This window comes from Nelumbo lutea, chromosome 2 (genome assembly GCF_056320005.1).
Source record: "Nelumbo lutea isolate HS-2025 chromosome 2, American lotus-T2T, whole genome shotgun sequence".
Lineage (NCBI taxonomy): Eukaryota > Viridiplantae > Streptophyta > Magnoliopsida > Proteales > Nelumbonaceae > Nelumbo > Nelumbo lutea.
Genome location: NC_142685.1, coordinates 45,607,696 through 45,631,310, shown reverse-complemented (window position 1 = coordinate 45,631,310; position 23,615 = coordinate 45,607,696). Strand labels below are relative to the sequence as shown.

General features: G+C 43.6%; 1 protein-coding gene, 2 long non-coding RNA genes and 1 pseudogene across 3 annotated transcripts; 3 read left to right on the top strand and 1 right to left on the bottom strand.

Annotated features, from left to right (window-relative positions):
• The first annotated feature begins 3,333 nt into the window (after positions 1 to 3,333).
• Positions 3,334 to 4,779, top strand: LOC148870327 (uncharacterized). Its single transcript, XR_016106469.1, has 2 exons — positions 3,334 to 3,415; positions 3,533 to 4,779. It is a non-coding gene; the product is annotated as an uncharacterized LOC148870327 (long non-coding RNA).
• Positions 4,780 to 4,877: 98 nt separating this feature from the next.
• On the bottom strand, positions 4,878 to 5,931 carry LOC148870326 (uncharacterized). Its single transcript, XR_016106470.1, has 2 exons — positions 5,502 to 5,931; positions 4,878 to 5,413 (listed from the first exon to the last, which is right to left on the bottom strand). It is a non-coding gene; the product is annotated as an uncharacterized LOC148870326 (long non-coding RNA).
• A 1,162-nt stretch (positions 5,932 to 7,093) lies between these two features.
• Positions 7,094 to 9,868, top strand: LOC148870325 (V-type proton ATPase subunit G 1-like). Its single transcript, XM_088969964.1, has 4 exons — positions 7,094 to 7,346; positions 8,217 to 8,318; positions 9,137 to 9,268; positions 9,496 to 9,868. The coding sequence occupies exons 2-4, from the start codon at positions 8,231 to 8,233 to the stop codon at positions 9,681 to 9,683; spliced, it is 408 nt and encodes a 135-aa protein (XP_088826090.1). The 5' UTR covers positions 7,094 to 7,346; positions 8,217 to 8,230; the 3' UTR covers positions 9,684 to 9,868.
• A 9,650-nt stretch (positions 9,869 to 19,518) lies between these two features.
• On the top strand, positions 19,519 to 22,847 carry LOC148870324 (granule-bound starch synthase 2, chloroplastic/amyloplastic pseudogene; annotated as a pseudogene).
• The last annotated feature ends 768 nt before the right edge of the window (positions 22,848 to 23,615 follow it).

Genomic DNA, 23,615 nt, shown 5'->3' with positions numbered 1-23,615 from the left:
CCGCACTCATAATCATAGGGTGCCAATGGGGCAGTTTCTTCATTTAACGGGTTTCGGATTGAGTTTGGATGTTGTATATTATTAATAAATTTAACTAAATAAGACATTTTTTATTTTAATAATGAAACGAATTAGAGTGGACGTAGATATTGTACATTAATAATATATAATTAAATAAAATTCATGAGACTTGAAACTTGATATTTAAACGATGAAAATATGTAAATTTTAGATAAGAATGTGCCTCTAAGGCTATAAACTTATATTAGTAAAATGGAAAGCATTTGACCGCCTTAATTAGATGTCTAAGTTGATTTCTTTGGTATGGCTGACCATGGAGGAGGCATCGCATTCCTGTAAGTTAATAACCCACCCACCAAAACTTGGCGACACTTTGGGAATATGAAAACCCAATTCAGTTGGAGCAGATTGTAAGAACTTTCTCAAGTCCACCTCAGTGTTTGTGTTTGTGTGCCTATAATTACAACTTGTCTCTGTGTAGTGTGTACCCCTGGACCTATCCTAGTTCAAGTGTCCAAAATCCAAACAGCTGGGTTGCCTCTTTTCATCTATGTTTCTTTCACTGATGTGTAGTGGGAATGCTCCCTGAGATCAGTGGTCTCTTTGGCAGTTCTCACCTTTGCTTTTTGTTTTTCGGTCAAGACCTCAGGTGAAGTCTTTCATCTTGCGTGGATTGCGGAGTTTCACACGGCTTTACAACCAGACCCAAAATTTCAGCTACAACTCTCTGTAATAAGAATAAGTCGAATTCGAGGCGGCCACATCAACGGCTTCAGTCATGTTTTGTTCTTTTTTTTTTTTTGATACATTTAATTGGCTTTATGGGGGAGGGGCTCTTTTTCGCTACTGAGACTGAGAGGTCGATCCTAATGAGGTCGGTCTCGATTACTTTTTATTTTTATTTTACACCATACTAGTAATTTATTTCTTTAGTTCAAATCCAGAATTTCCTCTTATTTGTGTGTGTGGTATTGTGGTGTCTATTGAAACTTTAGAAATTAGGAGTATTTGGCTTTACTCCAAGTCTATAAATTTGGTTATTCCTTCTCAGATTCCGTAGGAGAGGGCGGATATTTTTCTTAAGTTTTAATAAAATAATGAATTTGCATATGTCAAGGCCCAAGGAATGACCAAAGTTTTTGTTTAACGCCTTGCAATACCTCATCCGTGTTCTAAAACAGTTATTTTATAAAAGAAATATTGTCCTTTTACTATTTCATTGATAATTAAATAATAAAATAAAATATTATTAAATTCGATGAAAATGCACAAAAAAAAAAAAAAAGACTAGTCTCCTTTTTATAGGATAAAAGCTTTGGCTATTGGGAGCCAACAGCTTATTAGGCTGTTGAGGAGCTCTTGAAAACTATTGAATGTATGCTTTATTTATTTATAAGTTTTATTGTTCCCTATATTTCAACTCCATTTGCATGTATGGGGGGATTATAAGTACAACGGTTGGAAGATTTTCTAGTTACAAAGCTCAGTGACCTGCGACGTTTTGTCATTTATTTTAAAAAGAGTACCCTTTTTTTTTTCTGACAGGGCAAGGCAAACTTCATGGTTTGTTGAGTTTTGATCACCGTGGGATGGGGTTTGAGCAATTTGTTTGTTCTATAACCCCAAGTTGTTTCAGATTAATTTAGAAGTCACGTTTCTTTGCTATGGGACACTCTTGTTGACATTTATGATTTATCTCTTTTGGAGGCAATTGGCTCTCCCATGGTTCAAAGTATGGATATATCTGTGTATCGGCAGAATATATTAAGAAAAAAGTTTCGAAACACTTGTAAAATCCAAAATATACGATACAATACATTACATTTATTATAGGGCATATTATATTGAAAATTGGGAAAATCAATGATATGAAAAAAGTTTTGACCAATCAAAATCCACCCATGAATTTTGATCCTTGGATCTTTTTTTTTTGTGTGCCATGGATTTGAACTGTTTTATAGACATCTTACGTGTCTAACAAGGTCGTTATATTCTTCATTAACAGTTTAGTCTTTTGTTCATTCGCAGTTTACCTTTTTGCTTTCCTATCATTTTCTTCGACTGTCCTTGTTAATTGTAATATCTTGGGGGTGTATTCTAAGCATTTTTTTAAATGAAAATTGTCTTTTTTTAGTTTCAATGGAAAAAAAAACATTAATTATCAGATTAATATTAAAATTTTCAGACTTGTAATTTAAATTATCAAATTCATTACTGACATTTCCTATAAAGTTATAATGTGGTCAGATCCATTTGCTTTGTTCATTTAACATAATCAACAAGTGAGATCATGCAATTCAGGCTGTAATGGATGGCCTCATGGGGTTTCAACTTTATGTGTAGCATGAACTAACAAATATAATCCGGTTCAAAGTTAAAAGTCAAAGCTTTCATGAATCAGTAGGTCGGACTCTCACGGAGATCCGTCTTCAAAGAACAAATTAAATAAATTATATCTTATAAGAAATATATTTTTATGTGCAACACATACATAGATTTAAATAAATGGATATTTATCAAAACGCCTTTTATAGTTTCATAAATTTATTAAAGCTTGCATATCAAAACAGAAAAAAAAAAATACTAAAGCTTAATTACCGTATTGTCTGCATTTTATAATATGCAATGGAGTTACTAAATTAATATTCTGTTAAGAATAGTTTGTATTATTATTTAGAAATGGTTGAAAAATATTCAAAGTATGAGACTCATGATTGTCTATTTCAAAGAGACCCTTAACACTTGATTTCAAGCTTTTAGAAAGATAGAATTTTAAATTTCAAAATTTCAATTGAATGAAAAAGGAGAAAATACCATGGTGTTCAGGTTCTTCATTAGCAAATAAATAGAGTGGTTGCCCGTGCTTAAGGAAGATGGGTCTGAATTGAACCGATTCATTTGAGTTTTTCTAAACAAGTCGTTAACGGGTTGACGCGTTTAATGGATTGGGTTGAAGTTCACCCTAAACCCAATCCACCCAATCGCCATCCTTACCCGTACTTGGGTTGGGCTTTTACCAAATTTTGAGTGGGCTCACCCCAAGGCCCGAGCCTCAAGTAGTATAAATTATTAAATTGGGCCAACCCCAATTGCACCTTTAGGTAAGATTTAAGAATGGCATTTTCATTTTTACAATTTTATTTTTTTTGATTAAATTTATTTGAAGATGGCCTTAAAAAATTGTTCGAAGAGGGTTAAAATCGACATTTCATACTTCTATCCAAGCATATGAGGTCCCTTTAACAAAATACAAATTATAGAAGATAGGTTTTAGTAAATCCATATTAAAACTATAGGGTTGTTTTAATAATTGACCAGACACCGTGGTCTGTGGACTCGTTTTCCACTTTTTCCTTGTTTCCCTGTTTTTCACACTACACAGGCACTAACACTCGTAAACCCTGTTTTCCTCATTTAACTTCGCGTTCTCCGATTCAATTCTCTTTCTCTCTCTCTCTCTTTTAATCTTTACTTTTAACTGAACAACTTATTTTCTTGCTTGCATTTGCAGTTGCAGGCAGAAGCTCCTCTGTTTCTTCCTCCTCCTTCACGCCATTGCTTCGATCTAGGGTTTTACATCCACACTGTTGATACGTGTCCAACTGTCCATTCCAGCTGCAGTAGCGATTGCGGTTTCATTAATTTTGGATTCCACATCCACGTTTCTTCTCGTCCTCCGAGGTCGTCTTTTATTTATTTTTTTTCTTCAACCGTTTTTCTTTTGTTTTAAATCCCATTGGTATATAGATCTGCGCCTCCTCCCTCTCCTTTCGCCTCTCACATTCTCCGTCCGTCTTGTTAGTATCTAGGTTTCCTCTTTCAGTTCTAGTCTGCCGTGGCCTTCAATCAGCATTGCTAGTTTATAGTTTATTTTGCAGGCAGATCTCCCATCCATTTTCTTTTGAGGGCAATGGACAAACTGGTTACGCTTTCTTTCTCTATGCTTCTACTGCTGCTATTCGCAGATTTCACCGTCTCTCAAGATCCTCCTCAGTTCTCACCGGTTCCTGCGCCTCAAAGTGGAGACGTGGTTCCCTCCCCTATACCTCTTTCTCCCCACAGCGGTGCTCCCTCGCCTGCACCCTCGGTCCTGCTCCTCCCTCCTCCACCCGACGTTAGTTCTCCTCCAGCGCCTCCACCATCGGATCAGGCATCTGACTCTTCGCCAACATTGTCTCCTGCATCATCACCGGTCGACGCCAGTGACATTAATCACAAAATTGAAGATATGGCTGCGACTTCTGAAGAGTCTACAGGCTCCTCTGGCGGATTGAAAGGGGGACAGAAGGCTGGAATCGCGATCGGGGTCATCCTCGGCGCTTGTGCTGTCGGTTTCGTGGGTTTCGTTTATAAGAAACGCCAAGATAACATCCGGAGATCCCAATATGGGTACGCCGCGAGAACAGAACTTCTCTGAGATTGGTTACAAGGTTACACCCTGATCTTAGGTTTCTCTTCTTCGATATCGATACATCATACATGTATGTATTACTTTGCTTGTTAGATAGATACTGAGGGATTTGATGTTTCAAGACGGTGATACGTTCTATTCTTTTAGGGTATGCAGTATCGTTATTTTTTCTCTCTATGGGGAAAGATTTACAGGCATTCTTCGATTTCTTGTGATTTCTTTAATCTTACATCCCGAGAGTGTCGAATTCTTGCTCTTGTTCTTTTAATGCTTCTGTGTTCTTTGCATAATTTCATGTACTATCATTATTTACAGACCAGTGCACCATCTCTATCCTTCTCTGTCTACTTCCCAGTGATACAAATACACAGGACTGAACTATTCTGTGGAATTTTACATGTCATGCGTAAGCAAATTTGCAAAGCATAAGATAGAAAATTTGAGATACCAGTAATCAGTAACCCAACTTATTCAATATTTTAACTCTAACATACATTGTAACATTGACGATCTTTTACCCCAGAACTCCAGAAGTCAATCAATACAATCGGATGGTTTGTGCACAACAGACCACAAGATTGGATCAGTTTTTAAGGGTCAAGAAAAAGATTGTATTTTCAGAGAAAGTGTACTTTAATTCGATGGTTCGTGGCATTTAATAAAAATATTTCTTGGGGTCGAGTACATGAAGTCTACATTATATATATTTCAATTTCAAAAGATGTTCAATTAGTTGGATAAAATAAATTAGATGCATCAAAATTGTTTTTCTCTTGGGATCTTCTGAGTTTGACCGCCAAAAACGACCATTGAGCAATGAGCGGTGAGAGCAGAACCAGTGAACTGTAGGGATTGCCGCGACCACGGTTCGGAGTTGCAGTAGAGGCGAACTCAATCAAATGCCCCTAGATAATCTTTTAGCCAATCACGGTGCTTCTGCTTCAACAGAAAATCTGGGTTCAGGCAGATCATCCGCACCATCTAAAAGACAAACAAGAATCACCTTAATGGGAGGATACAAAAAAAATGAAAGTTAGACCCTTGGACCTGTTTAAAGTTAGGGACGGACCTTACTTAAAAATAGTTACACAATGATGTCTTGTGAGCGACCTGAACCCCACTGGTCACCTTACATCCCATAAGGTTGCTTTGTCCCTGATGCTGGGTATCAAACGGCTCAAATCTGATTAAGGTGGATTTATCATGTAACTTTAACCCAATTCATAGACTGACTATCCTTAGCTGTACCCGGCTATCATTTCCCACAACCACAATCAAAATTCAAAAGGGTACAACTTTGAATATTAGATGGGCCAAATATCATAACCCACCGAACCTTTTCCTTTAAAGAGCATCATAACCCACCACCATAAAAAATCAGGTCACAAAGAGACATCAATTGATACTCAAGGGACAAGGCAGCCTTATCGGATGTAAAGGGTTGGGTCAGAATTTGTTAGAACCAACCTCTCTGCATTGAGAACAGCAGGGGACAGGGCTGACCAATATGGGAATTGAACGATATATAATATACCGGGAACCCACCAACTGACATCCTTAATGGAAGCCAATCTTCCTGGCCCCTGGGCCAAGCACAGACCTAAAAACTAGATTTGTTGAAAAATCGGGAGAGCTAAAGTCAGTTATTTTACAATCACTTACGTGGTTTTTTGAATAAATTTTATTTTAGGCCCCGTTTACTTTTTGATAAATTATTTATTCGGAGTGAATTTATTCATGTTCTTTTATTTCTCATGTAAATAAGGCAATTATCATTTTATTCATAAAAATCCATTATTAAAAATGACATTTTTGTTGACAATTTTCTCTCTAGGTGGAAAAATTATTTATCCACCTAGGAACAGAAAAATAAACTTTCCCTGGTCTCCACATAAATATAAAAAAAGAACATGGGATTCTTGGTCAATGGGAACCAAAATCCCATTGACCAACTTTCCCCCCTCAAAATTCGAAAAAAGAACACCCCTTGGTGGCTTTCTTCAACTTGCTCCGCTAAAACAGCTCGTCTCATGGGTTAGAAACTTAGAATTGGTAGTCTGATAGATATAGGGCCGGTATCGGATTCCTAGGCACTAGTGTCTCATTGGTCTGTAATAACTAAAACCACACCACAACGTGCAGGTATGGACGTATCGTTAGTTCCCTAGAATTGAATCCAAGGATGTTGGATTGAGTAACCTATGGCCCTCGTTGATCTAACCTTGGTGTATTGGAGAAACTGTGGCCATTGGATATAGCCACACCCCAATGGACTAATTGATTACACTTTGTATACAATGTGACACACAATATCACTTCTTTTTATTATATTGTATTTTATTTTCATACAAATAAAATGTTTTTGCAATAAGTCTTTTACACTATTTTTCACATATACACATTTGTTGGACCAAATCAATCCAATGTTTATGAATCTTAGGAGTAGAAGATTTTGCAAGAGTGGTTGAGAAAAATAAGGTTTCAAGTCCCGCTCTATGAGACACTAGTCTCATCTTAATTGGAGCCCAACTAAAAGTGAGGACGAGTGTCAGGTTTTAAAGTCAAGGTGATTAGCTACTTTATAGGAAGTTCCCAACTTACAAATTCCACCTATAGCTATAAACAAAAAGAAAGAATTGGAGAACTTGTACAAGTGAAATATATCGTTCATCTCCTGCAAACCCACTATATTGGTGCAGCGCTTTGTCTACTAAACTGACGAATGTCACGATCCTAACATTCCATCCATATTCAACTCCATCTTGCCAGATTTTTAAAAAGGATATATTAACTTTGGTGGTTTTAGTAAGTACCCATGCTTAATTATTAACATTGCCAAACTAATAAGAACACCCAACACCTCTCTCCGTCTTCCTCTTCTTCCATTTAATCACCGTCGACGCCTCTTCCAAAGGTATGATTTTTACTCAACTTCTCTCTCTCTCTCGGTCTGTTGACAATTCTACTTTCTTTCTCGTCGATTTGATGGTAGCTTACTTTTCCATTATGCTTCTCGTGTAAGTTGAATGGGGCTGCAAGGCTTTAATCATGTCGTCTTTCCTTTTCAAATATGAATTATTTGCCAGCTGTTTGTGCCGAGTGTTTCACTTAAATTTTCTAGATTTGTTTTGACTGCAAACTGGAAACAGAGTTTCTTCTGTCCCGGTGATTGAGCACAATGATCTACTCAGCTGAGAAGTGTAAGAACATGGGTTTGAGTCTCAGAGCAGTTATTTTGTGCAAAAACAATGTCGTAGATTAGATAAATCCAATGGTGGGCTTTTGTGCAACAGTTGGGCTGCTCCATTGTGACCTGAGTGATCAGGGTAAAACAACCTTTCTGTGTATTTGTAGGGATAAGCAGGGGCAGAGCCGGAGGGACCTAGGGGAGCCATGGCCCTCCCTATGGTCTAGAAATCCCCCACTAGTAATATAGTTTCCTATGTAAATTTCTCCACTCACCCACTCCCTAACACAATGGTTTTCCCCTATGGGCCCATTTATATTTATTCCACCCTTCCCTAATCCACTTTAGTCTTTGGTTTCCTCATGAGAATTTCCTAGTTCCGCCCTTGGGGTAAGACTGCCTACATCTATCCCTCCCCTAACCCAAACCCACATTGACAGGAGCCTTATGCATTGGGTTGCCTTTTTTATGAAGGTTGCAGATAAGTGAAACGGCAAAATAATTGTATGAGGGTTTGTTCTAAATGTTGTGTTTCTTTGGTTCTTACAAGTCTTTTGACCATGTCATCGTTAATCTTACTATTAGAATTAAGTGCAGTGTTTGTGGGAAGGATGAATCCCAACAGGAGTCATGGTGGCATTCAGCTCTTGCTAGCTGCAGAACAAGAAGCCCAAAATATTGTAAATGATGCCAAAAATGGTAACGACTTACTCTCACATCTTTCATTTTTTATAAGCTTATGTGGATATCAATTGACTTCCATCTGTATCTTTTGATCATTGAATCATTTAGATATATGTTTAATGGACATCCTTCATCTCGAAAGGTTTTTGTGTTTAGTCCATCTCTTAAACATATTAGACATGGTTGCCATTAGGTTACAAATTTGAGATGGTTATGTTGATCTATTCAACTTCAACTTTTACCTTGGAAATATGCTAAGAAAACCATTGGCCGTAAATCCTTGTTCTTCTGGATATTGCAAAAGAAAACCATTGGTCGTAAATCCTTGTTCTTCTCGATATTGCAATATATATTTCATATAGTAAGTGTTTGGCATCGATGCTGCAAGAACATTGCACTGTTTTTATAAGAAAAGAATGTTTATTTTTTGTTTGGAACCAGTGCTGTTACATAGGTGTTTTTTGAGAAAACGGCACTAGTTTTGTTTGGTGTCAGTGCTGGTAGCAACATTTTCAATATTGGTCTATATTATCCAATGTCTAAGATGATGTCACATTGATGCCATGTCATTGCACGGCTGGCAGCAATGCATCATTTTTCAGAAAACATTGAATTTGGTGTTGCTCTAAACTATAAGATAGCATTGTTTGAAGCACCACTTTCTCTGATGTAGCACCCATGTGATGCCGTTTTCCCATAAAACAGCACCGATGCCAAACACCCACATAGATTTTTGTTTTGCATCACAACTCAATTGTGAAAACTCAAGTCAAATGATGAGAGGTGTAATAAATTAATGCTATCTGCTACTAACTTTGCCTTTTTGCTAGCAGAAAAAACGTCTAGGCTTAAACAGGCAAAAGAAGAGGCCAATAGGGAGATTGCTGCATACCGTTCCAAAATGGAGGTTGAATTTCAGAAAAAAGTTGCAGAGATAAATATAAAATGTAAATCAAGATCCATTTTTTAGGATTCTTTGTCAGATGCGGATGGATACTAGTATAATTATAGCTCATCTCCATCTGACTTTTGTTCATCAAAGTTCTTGTATGGTGTGACTAGCAAGCTCAGGCATATCAGTTCATAATTCCTCCTTTATACAGGCATTAGCGATCTTATGCTTGTTGGAGTTCACCATGTCTACTCGATTCCAATTTCCAGAACTCTTTGTAGTTGCCTTTTCTAACTTGAGCCATATCGTTTTTTTGTTTTCTTTTTACTGTGATGTATAAACAGTCCAGTGGAGATTCTGGTGCTAACGTTAAACGCTTGCAACAAGAGACTGACGATAAGATTCAGTACTTGAAATCAGAGGCTGGAAGGCTATCCAGTGATGTTACGGACATGCTTCTGAAACATGTGACAACTGTTAAGAAATAAGTTTTCTATGTTGAGTGAAGACAACATTATGGCATTACGGAGGTAGGCTGGATGATATTTTCAGTTCTCTACCCATAGCTTATATTTGAACTGGAAGCCCTTGAACTGGTGAGATTAAAGTTGAGTTGAGTCGAGTATTCTCTTAGTTAGTTAATTGGTTCCCATATTTAATCAAATAAATCACAGAGTATGCCCAATAATTGTTCTTTGAGTTGCAGTTGTTTGAATATACTGCTAGATTAGGAGCATCTAGTTTTACCTTTTTTCCTATTGCAATTCAGTTTACTGGGAAACTTCAATAGGGTTGGCAACAGTTGATTCCATCATTTCTGCAAGTTCTTTCCACCGTCCAAAGGAACATGGACATGCCAGAGGAATAGCCAAAAAGCAGATCACTCGGTGTTCTGTAGTTGGTCTCTCCTTTACAGTTGCTTTAACAATATTCAGAATTAATAAAAGAACAGTTAAGCTAGCTCCATCCCTCACCAGGGAAAACAAACCTGATAATTGCTTTTAGGGCTGATCAGTACCGTGAACTTTAGGAGTTGTCTCAAGTTAGTTACTGAACTTTAAAACCTGTTTCTACAGTACTCCAACTATCAAAATTTGTCTAATAGGTCCTTGCCATTAATAGTCCGTTAGTTATCTGATGACATAATGATATGTGCCACTTAAAACTCTTGAAAATGTCAAAACTACCCTCAGAAAGAAAACACTATTCATTGTTTTCTATCTATTGTTTTCATGCCATGAAAACTCAGTGAGATTTGCACTCAATTCATTTTCACCAAGAAGCACAGCTGCCGCTCAGCAATGGCACAATGCAGCAGCATCCGAGAGTGGGACATTGCTTACATAAATGGACTGAACGGTGAATGGACCTCAATCCTTACCCACACCATCGAGGCATCGACCCATCCTGTCCTCCATCAGAATTGAACTCAATGAAACCTCCGGAAAAGTCATTGATGCTTCTCAGTACTTCTTTGCTCCAACAATTCAAAGGCGTGCTGAAAACTCTTATCGGCATTAATTCTGGAGTGTTGTCGTGGATAACTAGTTCCTCCCTTGAGCAATTTCAGTTACCACTTACCACTTACCAGCTATTCATCAAAAAAAGTCACCAATTACCAGTAAACTATCAAAAGATGGAGAGCAATTTCAGAATTTTTTTAAAAGTTCAACAAAGACAGGAACATGAAATTCTTAGAAATTTGGCATCTTTGGTGTTTTCTTGGTTATCGGCAGAAGAGACATTCAGAAATGTTCATTTTTGTGGCTGAAGACTGAACTTTGTGGGTGAGCAATCTCTTTAATTATAAACTTTTCTCAAAAACAAAAAGAAAAAGGTTCCACATAATGGAAACAAAATGGAAAATAAATATGTAAATAAATCTCTTAAATACCTATTGTTGCCAAGGATGGGTCGAGGGCAACAAGGTAAATTCGCTTTCTTAGCCAAGGGCTGACGTGTCCAAGGGTGGATGGGTTCGACCTGAGGATAAGAGAACAAGTCAGAGGCCCCGGGTGTTATCCCAAGGGCAAAGACTCCAATGGTCAAGTTAGTCAAGTATGTATGAGGTCTCGGATGAGGTCCAAGGTGAGAGCTCAAACAAAGTCACTTGAGAGAAAGAGAGCTAAAGAGTAGGAGTGAGCAAGATGGTTTACCTTGAGAGGGGCACCTCTATTTATACTTGGCTTTGCCTTGGAAGTGGTTGGAGGTGGTTGACAGTGGACGACCAGGATTACATCCGACCGATGCCACGTGGCACCATCCTAGAGGACCGCTCTTGGAGGCGCCAAGTGTGACTAGGGGGCGATGAATCTCCCAGTGAAAGTATTGGTTCTACGAGACCGAGGGGCGGTGTAGCTGCCGTTGCCTTGGTGCCACTTGAGGTGGTGGAGGGCAATGAAGTCGAAGACCTGAGCCCTGGCGATATTGCTGAGGCCGAGGCCTAAGGCATCACACTAACACGTTGTTTGCATTCCGATCTGGACAGCAAGCTTAGCATAGAGCAAGTGAGGTCTCTTGCTAAGTTGTAACATATTCTTGGGGGCTATAGGCTTAGAGTCCCCGAAGTAGGTGATAGGCCTTAGCTACCGGCCGACTGGGAGGTGTGCACACACGAACATTACCTCCACTTTGGCCATGGATTCCCCATACATCCTCTCGTCTCCAAGTTGTTGAACTGATACGAAATCTCCCTCAGTCAGCTTGCCCCCAATGCCGTTAGGACTATCACTGTCACGATGGTGATGGCCCGACTCTGAGGTGTCAACGTGACCATGAACATATTCCGGTGCATGTTCATCCTAAGGAAGCACCCTGCTGGGGAAGGCATTTTCTACTTCCAGGGCCGATGTGGTAGAGCGGTGGACAACCTATCGTTCGTCCACAACTAGAAGAAGAAGTACTTCTTCGCATCTTGTCTAGAGGGTTGACCATTTAGGTATGGATGGGGGAAACTAGACCTCGTGGTTGAGAGGATAACACCCAATCATACGGACGAGGAGGCTGATGTTATAACCCATATTAGGGTGTTGGGAATGAGCCGATTCGAGCCCTTGGTGTCGAAGGAAGCCTTGGTGTGGGCTGGTCTCAGCCCCGCCTACCTCGGTAGGGGAACTCTTGTTGTCGGCTTTACACATCGTCTTATTTTCTTCCTCCGCATAGTGTATTGACACACTTACAGTGTTTTGCATAGATGAAAGGGAACGTCAAGGGAATGCTGATGGAGATGGCAAAGTCCTGGAAGAGGACTTTCGGCAAGGCACCGCCAAGGAGGCCGACGCTGAAGGAAGTTGCTACCGAGAGGGAACCTCAGCCAAGGGTTCCTACTGGGCCAAGAAGTGGAAGGGGCCTGCCGAGGCCAAGAGAAGGAAGGAGCCTATCAAGGCTGACAGGAGGAAGGAGCCCGCTGAGCCCCTCCAGCCTCCGAGGGGTAAGAGGCTCGTGAAGGAGCATCTAGCTGAGGGTGTTGACGGGGGCTTTTGTCCATCAACGGAGCACCTAGGCAAAGGTGTTGCTAGGGGTTCTTGCTAGTCGAGGCCCCATACTTCTTCAGAGCATCGCGATGAGATGCCTTTGACGATGTGATGGATCTTCTGCCCTCATTGGGGTGTCTGAGAGGGTGACACCTTGAGCACCCTAGGGGTTGGTCGAGCCCTATTGATTAGGATGATCCCGGCTGGGGACAAGCAATCCTGGACCCAAGTGAGCATGCAGGGTGTCAGGGACACCCTTTTGGATTGATTGGCCAATGTGAGCCTCTTCTTCTCTAACACTTAGATAAATTTCCACTTTTTCTTGTTTCTCTCTAGCTGATGGTTGCTTATCCTTTGCAGGCATCCTCCACTACTATCGGCCTTTGTGACAAGGTTGAGGTCCTTCTAGAGCAGCTGAGGGCCTTGGAGGATAAGAGGGAATAGTTGGAGCTGCGGTGGCCAAAGCTGTAAGTGGCTGAGAGGCAGTCATTTGTGCAATGCATGAGGAGCACACCTGCTGGAAGGACCTAGAGGTCGAGGTCGTGACCGAGAGGGAGCAGCTAAGGGCTACTCGGGCTTCTCTGGGCGAGGCAGAGGAGAAGTAGAAGGAGACCAAGGAGCAGCTGAAGGTGGCTAAGGAGAAGCTGTGGTCCATTGAGGAGAGGCTTGAGGTAGCCGAGAAGAGAGCAGAGGAGGTCTCGACCCAGGCCGTGGAGGAATGGAAAACCACCCAGGCCTACTAAAAGGAGTTGGCCAGCTTTGGTGTCACTTCTTACTTGTAGGGCATCGAAGACACTAAGGCCCAAGTGTTGTCCCTACTGCTTGACTTCGATGTTAGCCAGTTGGGGATTCAGTCCAATCTAGTGGTCGAGGGGTCCTTGCCAGCCGATTGGGTGCACCCATTTAAGGGCCAGGCCGACTAAGAGAAGCCTATGGAGATCGAAGCATCTAAGGAAAATGTAGACATTGAAGTTTGAAGCATCGCGGGGTCTCCTTTTGTCCATCCTTCCTCACATCTATTTTCTTCTTTTGCTTTGTCATTTTTTGCAAGGGGCTTGGCCTCCCCCATCCTAGGTCATTTTTTGTAAAGCAAAAAAGATACATTTATGAATGATGTGCACTTTTTGCCTAACTTGTGTCCTTGTTCTTCCTTTTTTCTTTATGCTTTCTTTTGATGTGCTAAGAGTCGATGCCCCCCTCAAAGAGGTAACAAGTAACAAAAATTAGTTGCTCGTTACTTAGCCATTTGCTTAGGAACTTAAATTAAGTGAGTTAGGCCGAAACCAAGCTTCATCGTCGAGGGCTCAGGGCCACTTTCCTTAGTGAGGAGGAAATGGAGGTCAACGCCTTAGCTCTACAGGCTTGTTCTTCATCCTTGCCAAGATAGTCAGGCCAAGGCCGAGCTTCGTTGTTGAGAACTCGAGGCTTCTCTCCTTAGCGAGAAGGAGAAGAAGGCGAATGTCTTAGCTTGCCTAGCTTAACTTTCCTTAGGGACTTAGAGTGTGAACTTACGTGTATCCGAGGCTGTGGGGACGTGCCAAGCCGAGGTCACGAGGTGGTTCTTGTCTAAGCGGAGTAGCGTATTGTGTTGGTTCATTAGATAATGAGCCGATGTTGTTGGCCAATACCGTGATCGAGGCCCCCAAGGTTCTTTGCCTTAGTGAGAAGGCAAGTAGGCGTGTGACTCACTGAGAGTCGTGCGCCTTAGTCATTGTCTAGTTTGAGCATATAACCTTGGTGAAGGCTGTTTGTTGCGGCTAGTTGTACAGCCGAGGGGTCCTAGCAGTTGAGCGTAGTAGGAACGTTTACACTAAAGTTGGAGCTGAGGTGGGAGGAACTTTGCACTTTTCATTGATAAGCTCTTTGCACAAAAGATTACACATCATTGGTAATATATCCAGAGGTTCTTAGAGTTCCAAGTATGAGGAACTGGTCTTCTACCCAAGTACTTTAGTTGAAAGGTGTCGGGGCCAACGACCTGTCTAATTCTATATCGTCCTTCCTAGTTGGGACTGAGCTTTCCAACACTGGGCTCGGGCACAATGACCTTCCTGAGGACGAGGTCACCTTCTTTGAAGTGTCACTCCTTCACTCGAGAGTTGTAATAACGGGCGACCCTTTGCTGATAAGCCGCAACTCTGAGTTGAGCTTGCTCTTAGACGCCTTCCGACATGTCTAGATTGTTTCTAAGTTTTCATCATTATCGGCTTCATTGTACACCTCGGTTTGAAGCGTTGGTTGGCCAATCTCTAATGGAATGACAACTTTGGTTCCATAGGTAAGGTTGAACGGGGCCTCACTCGTGGCTGTTCGAGGTGTTGTCTAGTAGGTCCATAGGACACTGTATATCTCGTCGGCCCAAAGGCCCATGACTCTATCCAACATTGTCTTCAGCTCTCCTGTGATGGTTCTATTGGTGACCTCGGCTAGATTGTTGGTTTGGGGGTAGCCTACAGAGGTGTATTGCTGCTTGATGCCAAGTCTCGCACACCACTCTTTGAACCTAGCATCGTTGAATTTACTGCCGTTGTTAGTGATGAACATGTGGGGGATGCTGAAGCGACAAATGATGTTCTTGCAAAAGAAGTTCTAGATCATCTTGGTCGTGATAGTCGCCAAGGTCTTGACTTTGACCCACTTGGTGAAGTAGTCTATTGTGACGATGAGGTACTTCCTGTTCCTAGTGGCTTGAGGGAAGGAAACGAGGAGGTTCATTCCCCACTTGGCAAAGGGCCATCGATTACTGAGGACCAAGAGGGTGGTTCCTGGCTGATGGGAGATGTTAGAATGTCTCTAGCGTCGGTCACACTTCTATACTATCTTGACTGCATCCTTCTATATGGTCGGCCAAAAGAACCCTTGCCTTAGTTCCTTTTGTGCTAAGGCTCTGCCTCTGAGGTGATTGTTGTAGATGCCTTTGTGTATCTCTTGGAGCACATACTCATCCTCCAACTAGCGGAGGCATTAGAGGCAAGCAGGGTGAAGGATCTCCGGTATAGCTTGCCTTCAAGCATGGCATAGTGGATTGTCAACCGTGGGACCCTCTTTTCTTCGTTCCTATTAGAGGAGAGTTGCTCATGCTGTAGATAGGAAAGGATAGGGTCCATCCAATAGGACTCGGCTTGTATTGGGAGCACTTGTACTTCTTCCATGCTAGGTCGTGCTAGTTTCTCAACTCGCATGTTGTGGTCGAGGGCTGCGCCCGAAGCACTTGTCAACTTGGATAGGGCATTGGCTCTCATGTTCTCAGCCCGTGGGATCTGCTGCAAGGCAAGCAGCTGGAAGTGGTGGGCTAGCTCTTGTACCTTGGCCAAGTGTTTGACCATGTTTGGTTCTTTGGTCCCGTACTCCCCGTTCACTTGGTTCACCACCAACTGAGAGTCATCGAAGGTTCAATGTGTTGGGCTCCAAGGTCCTTGGCAATTTGAAGTCTGGCGAGCAAGGCCTCGTACTTGATTTCGTTGTTGGAGGCTGGGAAGCCGAACCTCAGTGCATACTCCACCTCGTTGTTGTTTGGTGTGAGAAGTATGGGGCCTACTCCTCTTCCTTTGGCATTGGAGGACTCTCTAGGTCAGCTGAGGTCCCTCATTTCCATGGGAGCTTGGCCGAGGGCTTTGTTGAAGGTGCACTCCACTAAGAAATCTGCCAATGCTTGAGCTTTGACGGCAAGTCTTGGTTGGTAGTGTAGGTCAAACTTGGACAACTCTATGGTCCATTTGGTTAGCCGAACCGAGGTTGCGGGCTTGAACAACACTAATTTGAGGGGTTAGTTGGTCCACACTATAATGATGTGGGCTTGGAAGTAAGGTCTGGGTTTCCTAGCCAAGAACACTAATGTGAAGGCTAGCTTCTTCACTTCGGGGTATTGTCTCTTGATGTCATAGAGGGCCTTGCTTACATAGTAGATGGGCCATTGTACTCCTTCATCCTCTTGCACTAGAACAGAGTTGACAGCCTCGTCCCCGGCTGAGAGGTATAGGAACAATGCTTCTCCTGGGAGGGGCAGTGTGAGTAGAGGGGGTGAGGCGAGATAAGACTTTAGCTCATCAAAGGATTTTTGGTATTCCTTGGTCCACTAGAAGTCTTTTAGCTTTTTGATGGCTCGGAAGAAGGGTATGCAGCGGTCGGCCGACTTCGACATGAATCTGTTGAGGGCAGCCACTCGACCAATGAGCCTTTGCCTTTCTTTGAGAGACCAAGGTGGCGCCATGTTGAGTATGGCCTGAATATTCTCTGGGTTGGCCTCTATACCCCATTGGGTGACAGCAAAGCCCAAGTACTTGCCCGAGGTGACGCCGAAGGCGCACTTGCTGGGGTTAAGCTTCATCTTATACTTCCTCAGCGTCGCAAAGGTCTCGGTTAGGTCTGAGATGTGCTAGTTGACCTTTAGGCTTTTTACCACCATGTTGTCCACATAGGCTTCGACATTTCTTCCCATCTGATCATTGAAGAGCTTGTTCACAAGTCGTTGATTGGTTACTCTAAAGTTCTTCAAATTGAAGGGCATGACTTTGTAGCAATAGGTGCCATGCTCAGTGATGAATGAGGTCTTCTCCTCATCTTCGGCTTGTATCTTGATCTAGTTAAACCCGGAGAAGGCATCCATGAAGCTCAGTAGCTCATACCCTATGGTGGCGTCGAGAGGTGGTCGATCATTGGCAAAGGAAAGCTGTCTTTGGGACATGACCAGTTGAGGTCTGTGAAGTCAATATAGATCCGCCATTTCCCGTTAGCCTTCTTAACCATGACGACATTGGATAATCAATTAGGGTAATGTACCTCTCGGATGAACATGGCATCAAGTAGCTTGTCTACCTCCTCTCTAATGGCTTTCCGATGCTACGATGCAAAGTTCATCTTTTTCTTCTGAACTGGCCTACAATTTGGGTCCATGCTTAGTCAGTGAGTAATGACTGAGGGGTCAATTTCGGGCATGTTAGTGGAAAACCAAGAAAAGACATTGGCATTTGATTTGAGGAAGCTTACCAGTTCGAAAAGGGTGTCTAGAGGAAGGTTGGACCCAACACGTACCATCTTCTCAGGCTTGGCCTCGTCTAGGGGAACCAAGACGAGGTCCTCAGTTCGTTGGTTCATCCCTAAGGTCAAGCCCATTCAATGATAGGGCTTCTTTGTTTTTGCCTTTTAGTGCTGCCACATAGCACTGCCATGCGGTTTGCTGGTTCCCTCGGATAACTTCAATGCCATGCTCGGTTGGGATCTTCATAGCGAGGTGGTAAGAGGAGATGGCCGCCTTGAGTGCATGAAGGGTCGGTTTCCCAATGATGGCATTATACGGGGAGCCTATCTTCATGATCAAGAACTCATGATTCTCCCTATTCACCTGTCAAGGCTTTGTCCCTACTATGACCAATAGGGTGATTCTCCCTTCAAGCTTGATGATGTTTTCGAAGAAGCTGACTAGTGGCACGTCAACCATCTACAACTGATCTGGTGTCAACTTCATCTTTTCGAAGGTGTCATAGAAGAGGATTTCTGCTAATGATCCGCTGTCCATAAGTATCCTCTTCACCATGTAATTGGCAATAGTCATCAACACCACCAATGCATCGTCGTAGGGCATCGAAACCCACTTTAGGTCATCATCCGAGAAGGAGATGATGCCATCCATCTTCGACTTCTTGGGCACCGGGCTCTGGATGTTGAGTTGACTGGCATAGGCCTTTCGGGCCAAGGTCGAGACTCCACCTAAGGTCATGCCCCTTTCGATGACATCGATGACCTCAAGAAAGATGTGATGCTATTACTACTATGAGGACGAGGCGCCAGTACCGCCCCTTACATATTCCTTCAAGTGACCATGGCAAATAAGAGAGTCGATCTCATTCTTGAGCTCGTAGCAGTCCTCGGTGTCATGGTTGGTGCCATGGTGGTATTTGCAATACTTTTTAGGATTACCCCTCTTGGGTTTCCTCTTCATCTTTGTCAACCACTTCATTGTTATGGACACACCGACCGACAGCGCACTACGGTGCAGTCATAGGCAGCAGCACGCACAGCAGGCCGCACAACAGTGGGCACCGCCCGGCAGTGCCGCACAGCAGCACACACCGCCTGGCAGCACGCAGCACGCATCGCTCGACAGCGCGCAACACACACTGCACGACAGTAGCATGCATCTCACGGCAGCAGCACACATCTCACAGCAGCAGCACTACGAGACGCGCGCACCACTCGACTGCAGTAGTAGGGTGGGGCCCACATGATAGCTCATCAGGGTGGGTCCACACTTATCTTACCACATCAGCTCTACCCGCCAACTCGCTGCCAGCTGCACCATTCCTCATCCCTTATCCTTATCCTTATCTTATCTTATCTTAAGTAAGAGTTGTGTTACCTTTAGGAATAGGTAATTAGGAGTTTGAGTTTAAGTTGGATTACCCTAGCATAGCCGAATCCAACAAGGAACCCCCTTTTGTAATCTCCTATTTAAGGAGCTATGAGTTGAAATAAAGGCATTCAGTTTTCCAGTCAAGAGAAGAGTGAGGAGAGTTCGGGTGGTCTCTTGGACAAATCACCCATTCGGAGAGTTCGGGTGGTCTCTTGGACAAATCACCCATTCGGAGAGTTCGGGTGGTCACTTGGACAAATCACCCATTCGGTTTTCCACAATAGGTTCTGCACACAAGGGAAGGCGCAAGGGAAAGCAGGGCTTTCTCCCCGTGGACTGACCCATGATGAGATCCTACGCGCGGGCCCATAACATTCTGGTATCAGAGCCAAACGTCATGGGCGATATGGAGCAGCTATCATCCAAGGTCCACGAACTGGAACATAGGCTAGTAGAAACCAGCATGGAGGTTCGTGAAGTCAAGGAAGATGTCCGAGAGCTATGACGCCTACTGGAAGCATTCCTCTCCAACAAAGAAAGGAGTTTCCCTCATACAGCGGCAGCGGCGACCCACTGGGAGGGCTGTACCGCTGCGAGCAATTCTTTCATAATCAACACACGAAGGATGGAACTGTAATGTCTCCTCCTTTGGCCAGGGATGGTAACTATGCAGAAGCCCAAGAAACAGGAGTGCGCAAGAGATATAAGGTGGATGGGCCAGATATGGAGGTAACTTTCTTTCAAGCTTATATTGATGGCATGGATTTTGTGTTCATGGACAACCCTATGTTCCGCAATATTGAGAAAAATATATATGGGGGAGTCCGAGGGGATATTTTAAAACGCATGGTTTTCTTCTGTAAGTATACCTGGTGCTTTCCTATGATCCACAACATAGCACACCGAGGTCGTGGTCCAGTATGCGATTTTCGTTATGTGGATCTTCCACAAAACTACTTCAAACTACATGACCCAGGAGGTGGGGAACACTTCAATGTCCTTGCAGCTGGCCTGAAAGCAGCAAATCGTGTAGTCACTGTAAGCCATGGTTACGCCTGGGAGCTGAAAACTCAAGAAGGTGGTTGGGGTCTGCATCAAATAATAAATGAGTGTGATTGGAAGCTGAAGGGCATCGTGAATGGGATTGATGCAAATGAAGGGAACCCACAATTAGATGTTTACCTGGCATCGGATGGTTACACCAATTACTCTATGGAGACTCTTTAGACTGGCAAGCCTCAATGCAAAGCAGCTCTACAAAGGGAGCTTGGTCTTCCTCTTTGGGAGAATGTTCCTCTGATTGGGTTCATTGGCAAGCTTGACCATCAGAAAGGTGTTGATCTCGTTGCTGAGTCCATTCCTTGGATGGTGGACCAGGATGTGCAACTAGTCATGTTGAGCATGGGAGACCTGACCGGGAACAACTTCTCAAACATTTTGAGAGTCAACACCATGACAAAGTCTGGGGTTGGGTTGGTTTCTCTGTGAAAATTGCCCATCGAATAACTGCTGGTGCAGACATCCTACTCATGCCTTCTAGATTTGAGCCATGTGGACTGAACCAACTTTTATGCATTGAGCTACGGGGCAATCCCTGTTGTTCACGCTGTTGGCGGACTGACAGCTAGTGTGCAGCCGTTTGATCCATTGGCAGAGTTCCAAGCCATGTATCTGGAATTCGAGCTTGAGGACAAGCTCGTTGTCCAGGAGGGGTGTGATGTTATGGACACACCGACCGGCAGCGCACTACAGCGCAGTCATAGGCAGCAGCACACACAGAAGGCACCGCTCGGCAGCGCCGCACAGCAGCACACACTGCCCGACAGCATGCAATACGCACTACCTGGTAGCACGCAAAACACACCGCCCGGCAGCGCGCAGCACGCACCGCACGGTAGCGGCACTAGGCAGCAACACACACCGCACGATAACAGCACGTACCTCACGACAGCAGCACGCACCGCGTGGCAGCAGCACTGTGAGACGCACGCACCAGCAGCAGTAGGGCGGGGCCCACATGATAGCTCATCAGGGTGGGTCCACACTTATCTTGCCACATCAGCTCTACCCGCCAACTTGCCGCCAGCTACACCATTCCTCATCCCTTATCCTTATCCTTATCTTATCTTATCTTAAGTAAGAGTTGTGTTACCTTTAGGAGTAGGTAATTAGGAGTTTGAGTTTAAGTTGGATTACCCTAGCCTAGCCGAATCCAACAAGGAACCCCATTTTGTAATCTCCTATTTAAGGAGCTATGAGTTGAAATAAAGGCATTCAGTTTTCCAGTCAAGAGAAGAGTGATGAGAGTTCGGGTGGTCTCTTGGACAAATCACCCATTCGGAGAGTTCGGGTGGTCACTTGAACAAATCACCCATTCGGTTTTTCACAATAGGTTTTGCATGCAAGGGAAGACGCAAGGGAAAGTAGGGCTTTCTCCTCGTGGACCGACCCGTGATGAGATCCTACGCGCGGGCCCATAACATTCATGTATTCCTCCTTTCCTACTTGCATAAGGATGTATTCGGGTAGAGTTGAGTGGCATGTACTTGTTGAAGGATGGGGCTAGCAGCTTCTTGTCAGTGTCCTTGTTGTTGTTGTGGTGGTTGTCGCCACGACCGCCTCTATCCTTTCTCTTCTTCTCTGAGGCCCCTCGGTTGGGGTTGGCCTCATTCTCTTGGAGGCACTCACTGGCCGAGGCCTCCTCGGCAGCGATGTACTTCTACACCTTCTTCAGAAATTCTGCCTTGTTCTTAGGCGGCACCTTGGCAATGAACCACTTGAGGGGTCTGGGATGAAGGCCGTTGATTGCTATGTGTATGGATACTAAGGGGTCGAGGTCTAGGACCTCAAGCTCTTTTTTCTTGAAGTGGTCGATGTAAGACTAGAGGCTCTCTCAACATTTCTATTGGATCGACATAAGGGAGACGACGATTTTCTAGCACCGTCAGCTGTTGACGAAGTGGGAGAGGAAGAGGTCGGCAAACTACTTCTACGAATTGATGGACTGAGGGGGAAGCGCGAAGAACCATCTGCGTGCCACTCCCTTGAATGTCGCCTAGAAATCTCGACACATCAGAGCATCGAAGTACCCACAGAGAAGCATGAGCGCTCGAAAGCTTTCCAAGTGGTCACCCGGGTCGATGGTTCCATCATATGTCTCCAGTGTGGGAGCCTTGAAGTGAGGTGGGAGCGGCTCCAAGGTGATGGAGTCAATGAAGGCATCCATTATGGTGCCGATCTATGCCTATAAGTCACTAATTTGTCTGTCAATGGGGGCCTGGGCTTCGTCTTGGTCCTCTTGGATGCGGAACGGGTCGGCCTGATTCCTAGAGATCTTCGACGGCTTGTTGGCACGTCGGCTACTACTGTTGGACGCTGAGGGGTTGTCTTTGTGATGGTCGAGGGGGAATTGGACTAGCGTAGCATGAGCAGAGCATCTGTTGTACTGCCCCTGGCTCCCAACGGGGCAGCTACCTTGTGGGTGGCCTCATGTCGGGCGCCCCACCTCATCCAATCTCTATGTTATGTTGTCTAGTCTGTATAGGACCGTTCAGAATTGGTCTGTGGTAACCAAGTTTTGAGCATTTGGATTGTTATCTTGTTTATTAGCCATTGTTGAAAGCTTATTTGTTTTTGAATTAAGTGTTCACTTAGGGGAAAGTCTTAGCAATGCACAGACGGCGCCAATTGTTGTTGCCAAGGATGGACTGAGGGCAATAAGAGAAATTCACTTCCTTAGCCGAGGGCTAACGTATTTGAGGATAAGAGAGCACGTCAGAGACACTAGGTGTTATTCCAAGGGTAGAGACTCTGGTGGTCAAGTTAGTTAAGTACGCATGAGGTCTCGGACAAGGTCTGAGGTGAAAGCTAAACGAAATGACTCAATAACATAAGAGCTAAAAAGCAAGAATGAACAAGATGATTTACCTTGAGAGGGACACCTCTATTTATACTTGACTTTGCTGTAAAAGTGGTTAGAGCTGATTGACAGCAGACGACCAAGATTGCATGTGACACCATCCTAACCCTGCAACATGCGCCTACATCAATACCTTATGAAGGAAAACATAACGCTTTCGCTGAAAATTAATAACACTAGGAAGTGTGCACAGTTTAATACAACGGGTTGCATTAACCCGCTTCCCGAAAGACACAAAAATATTGATTATCACCCAGCATCTCTCCCACGCTTAGGCAATCATCTAGATTCTTCAAAATTTTCGAATCCTTGATAAAGTCTTCCATCTTTGACGCAGCTTCAGAATCTCTTCCACACATTGAACACCTGCAAAATACCAAAACAAAATAAAATAAAAAAGGTGCCCAAATTACTTTGAAAGGTAGTGTAGGATGTTTAGATGTAGGTCTACTTAAAGTAATGGTACAGCTGGCTGACAGTCTGGAAAACCCTGCAACCCAAGAATTTTCCGATTATCAACGATTCGGTGGAGGCCAAGAAGCCAAAGCTGGAAATGTCGGTGAATGCTGATGGCAGTGGCGATTTGGACCAGGAGAACCGACCCTTCTCTGCACTGCCCGTGAGAATCACACCATTCGTCGCTCTCCCAATACCCTTGCCGCTTTCTAATAACTCACAT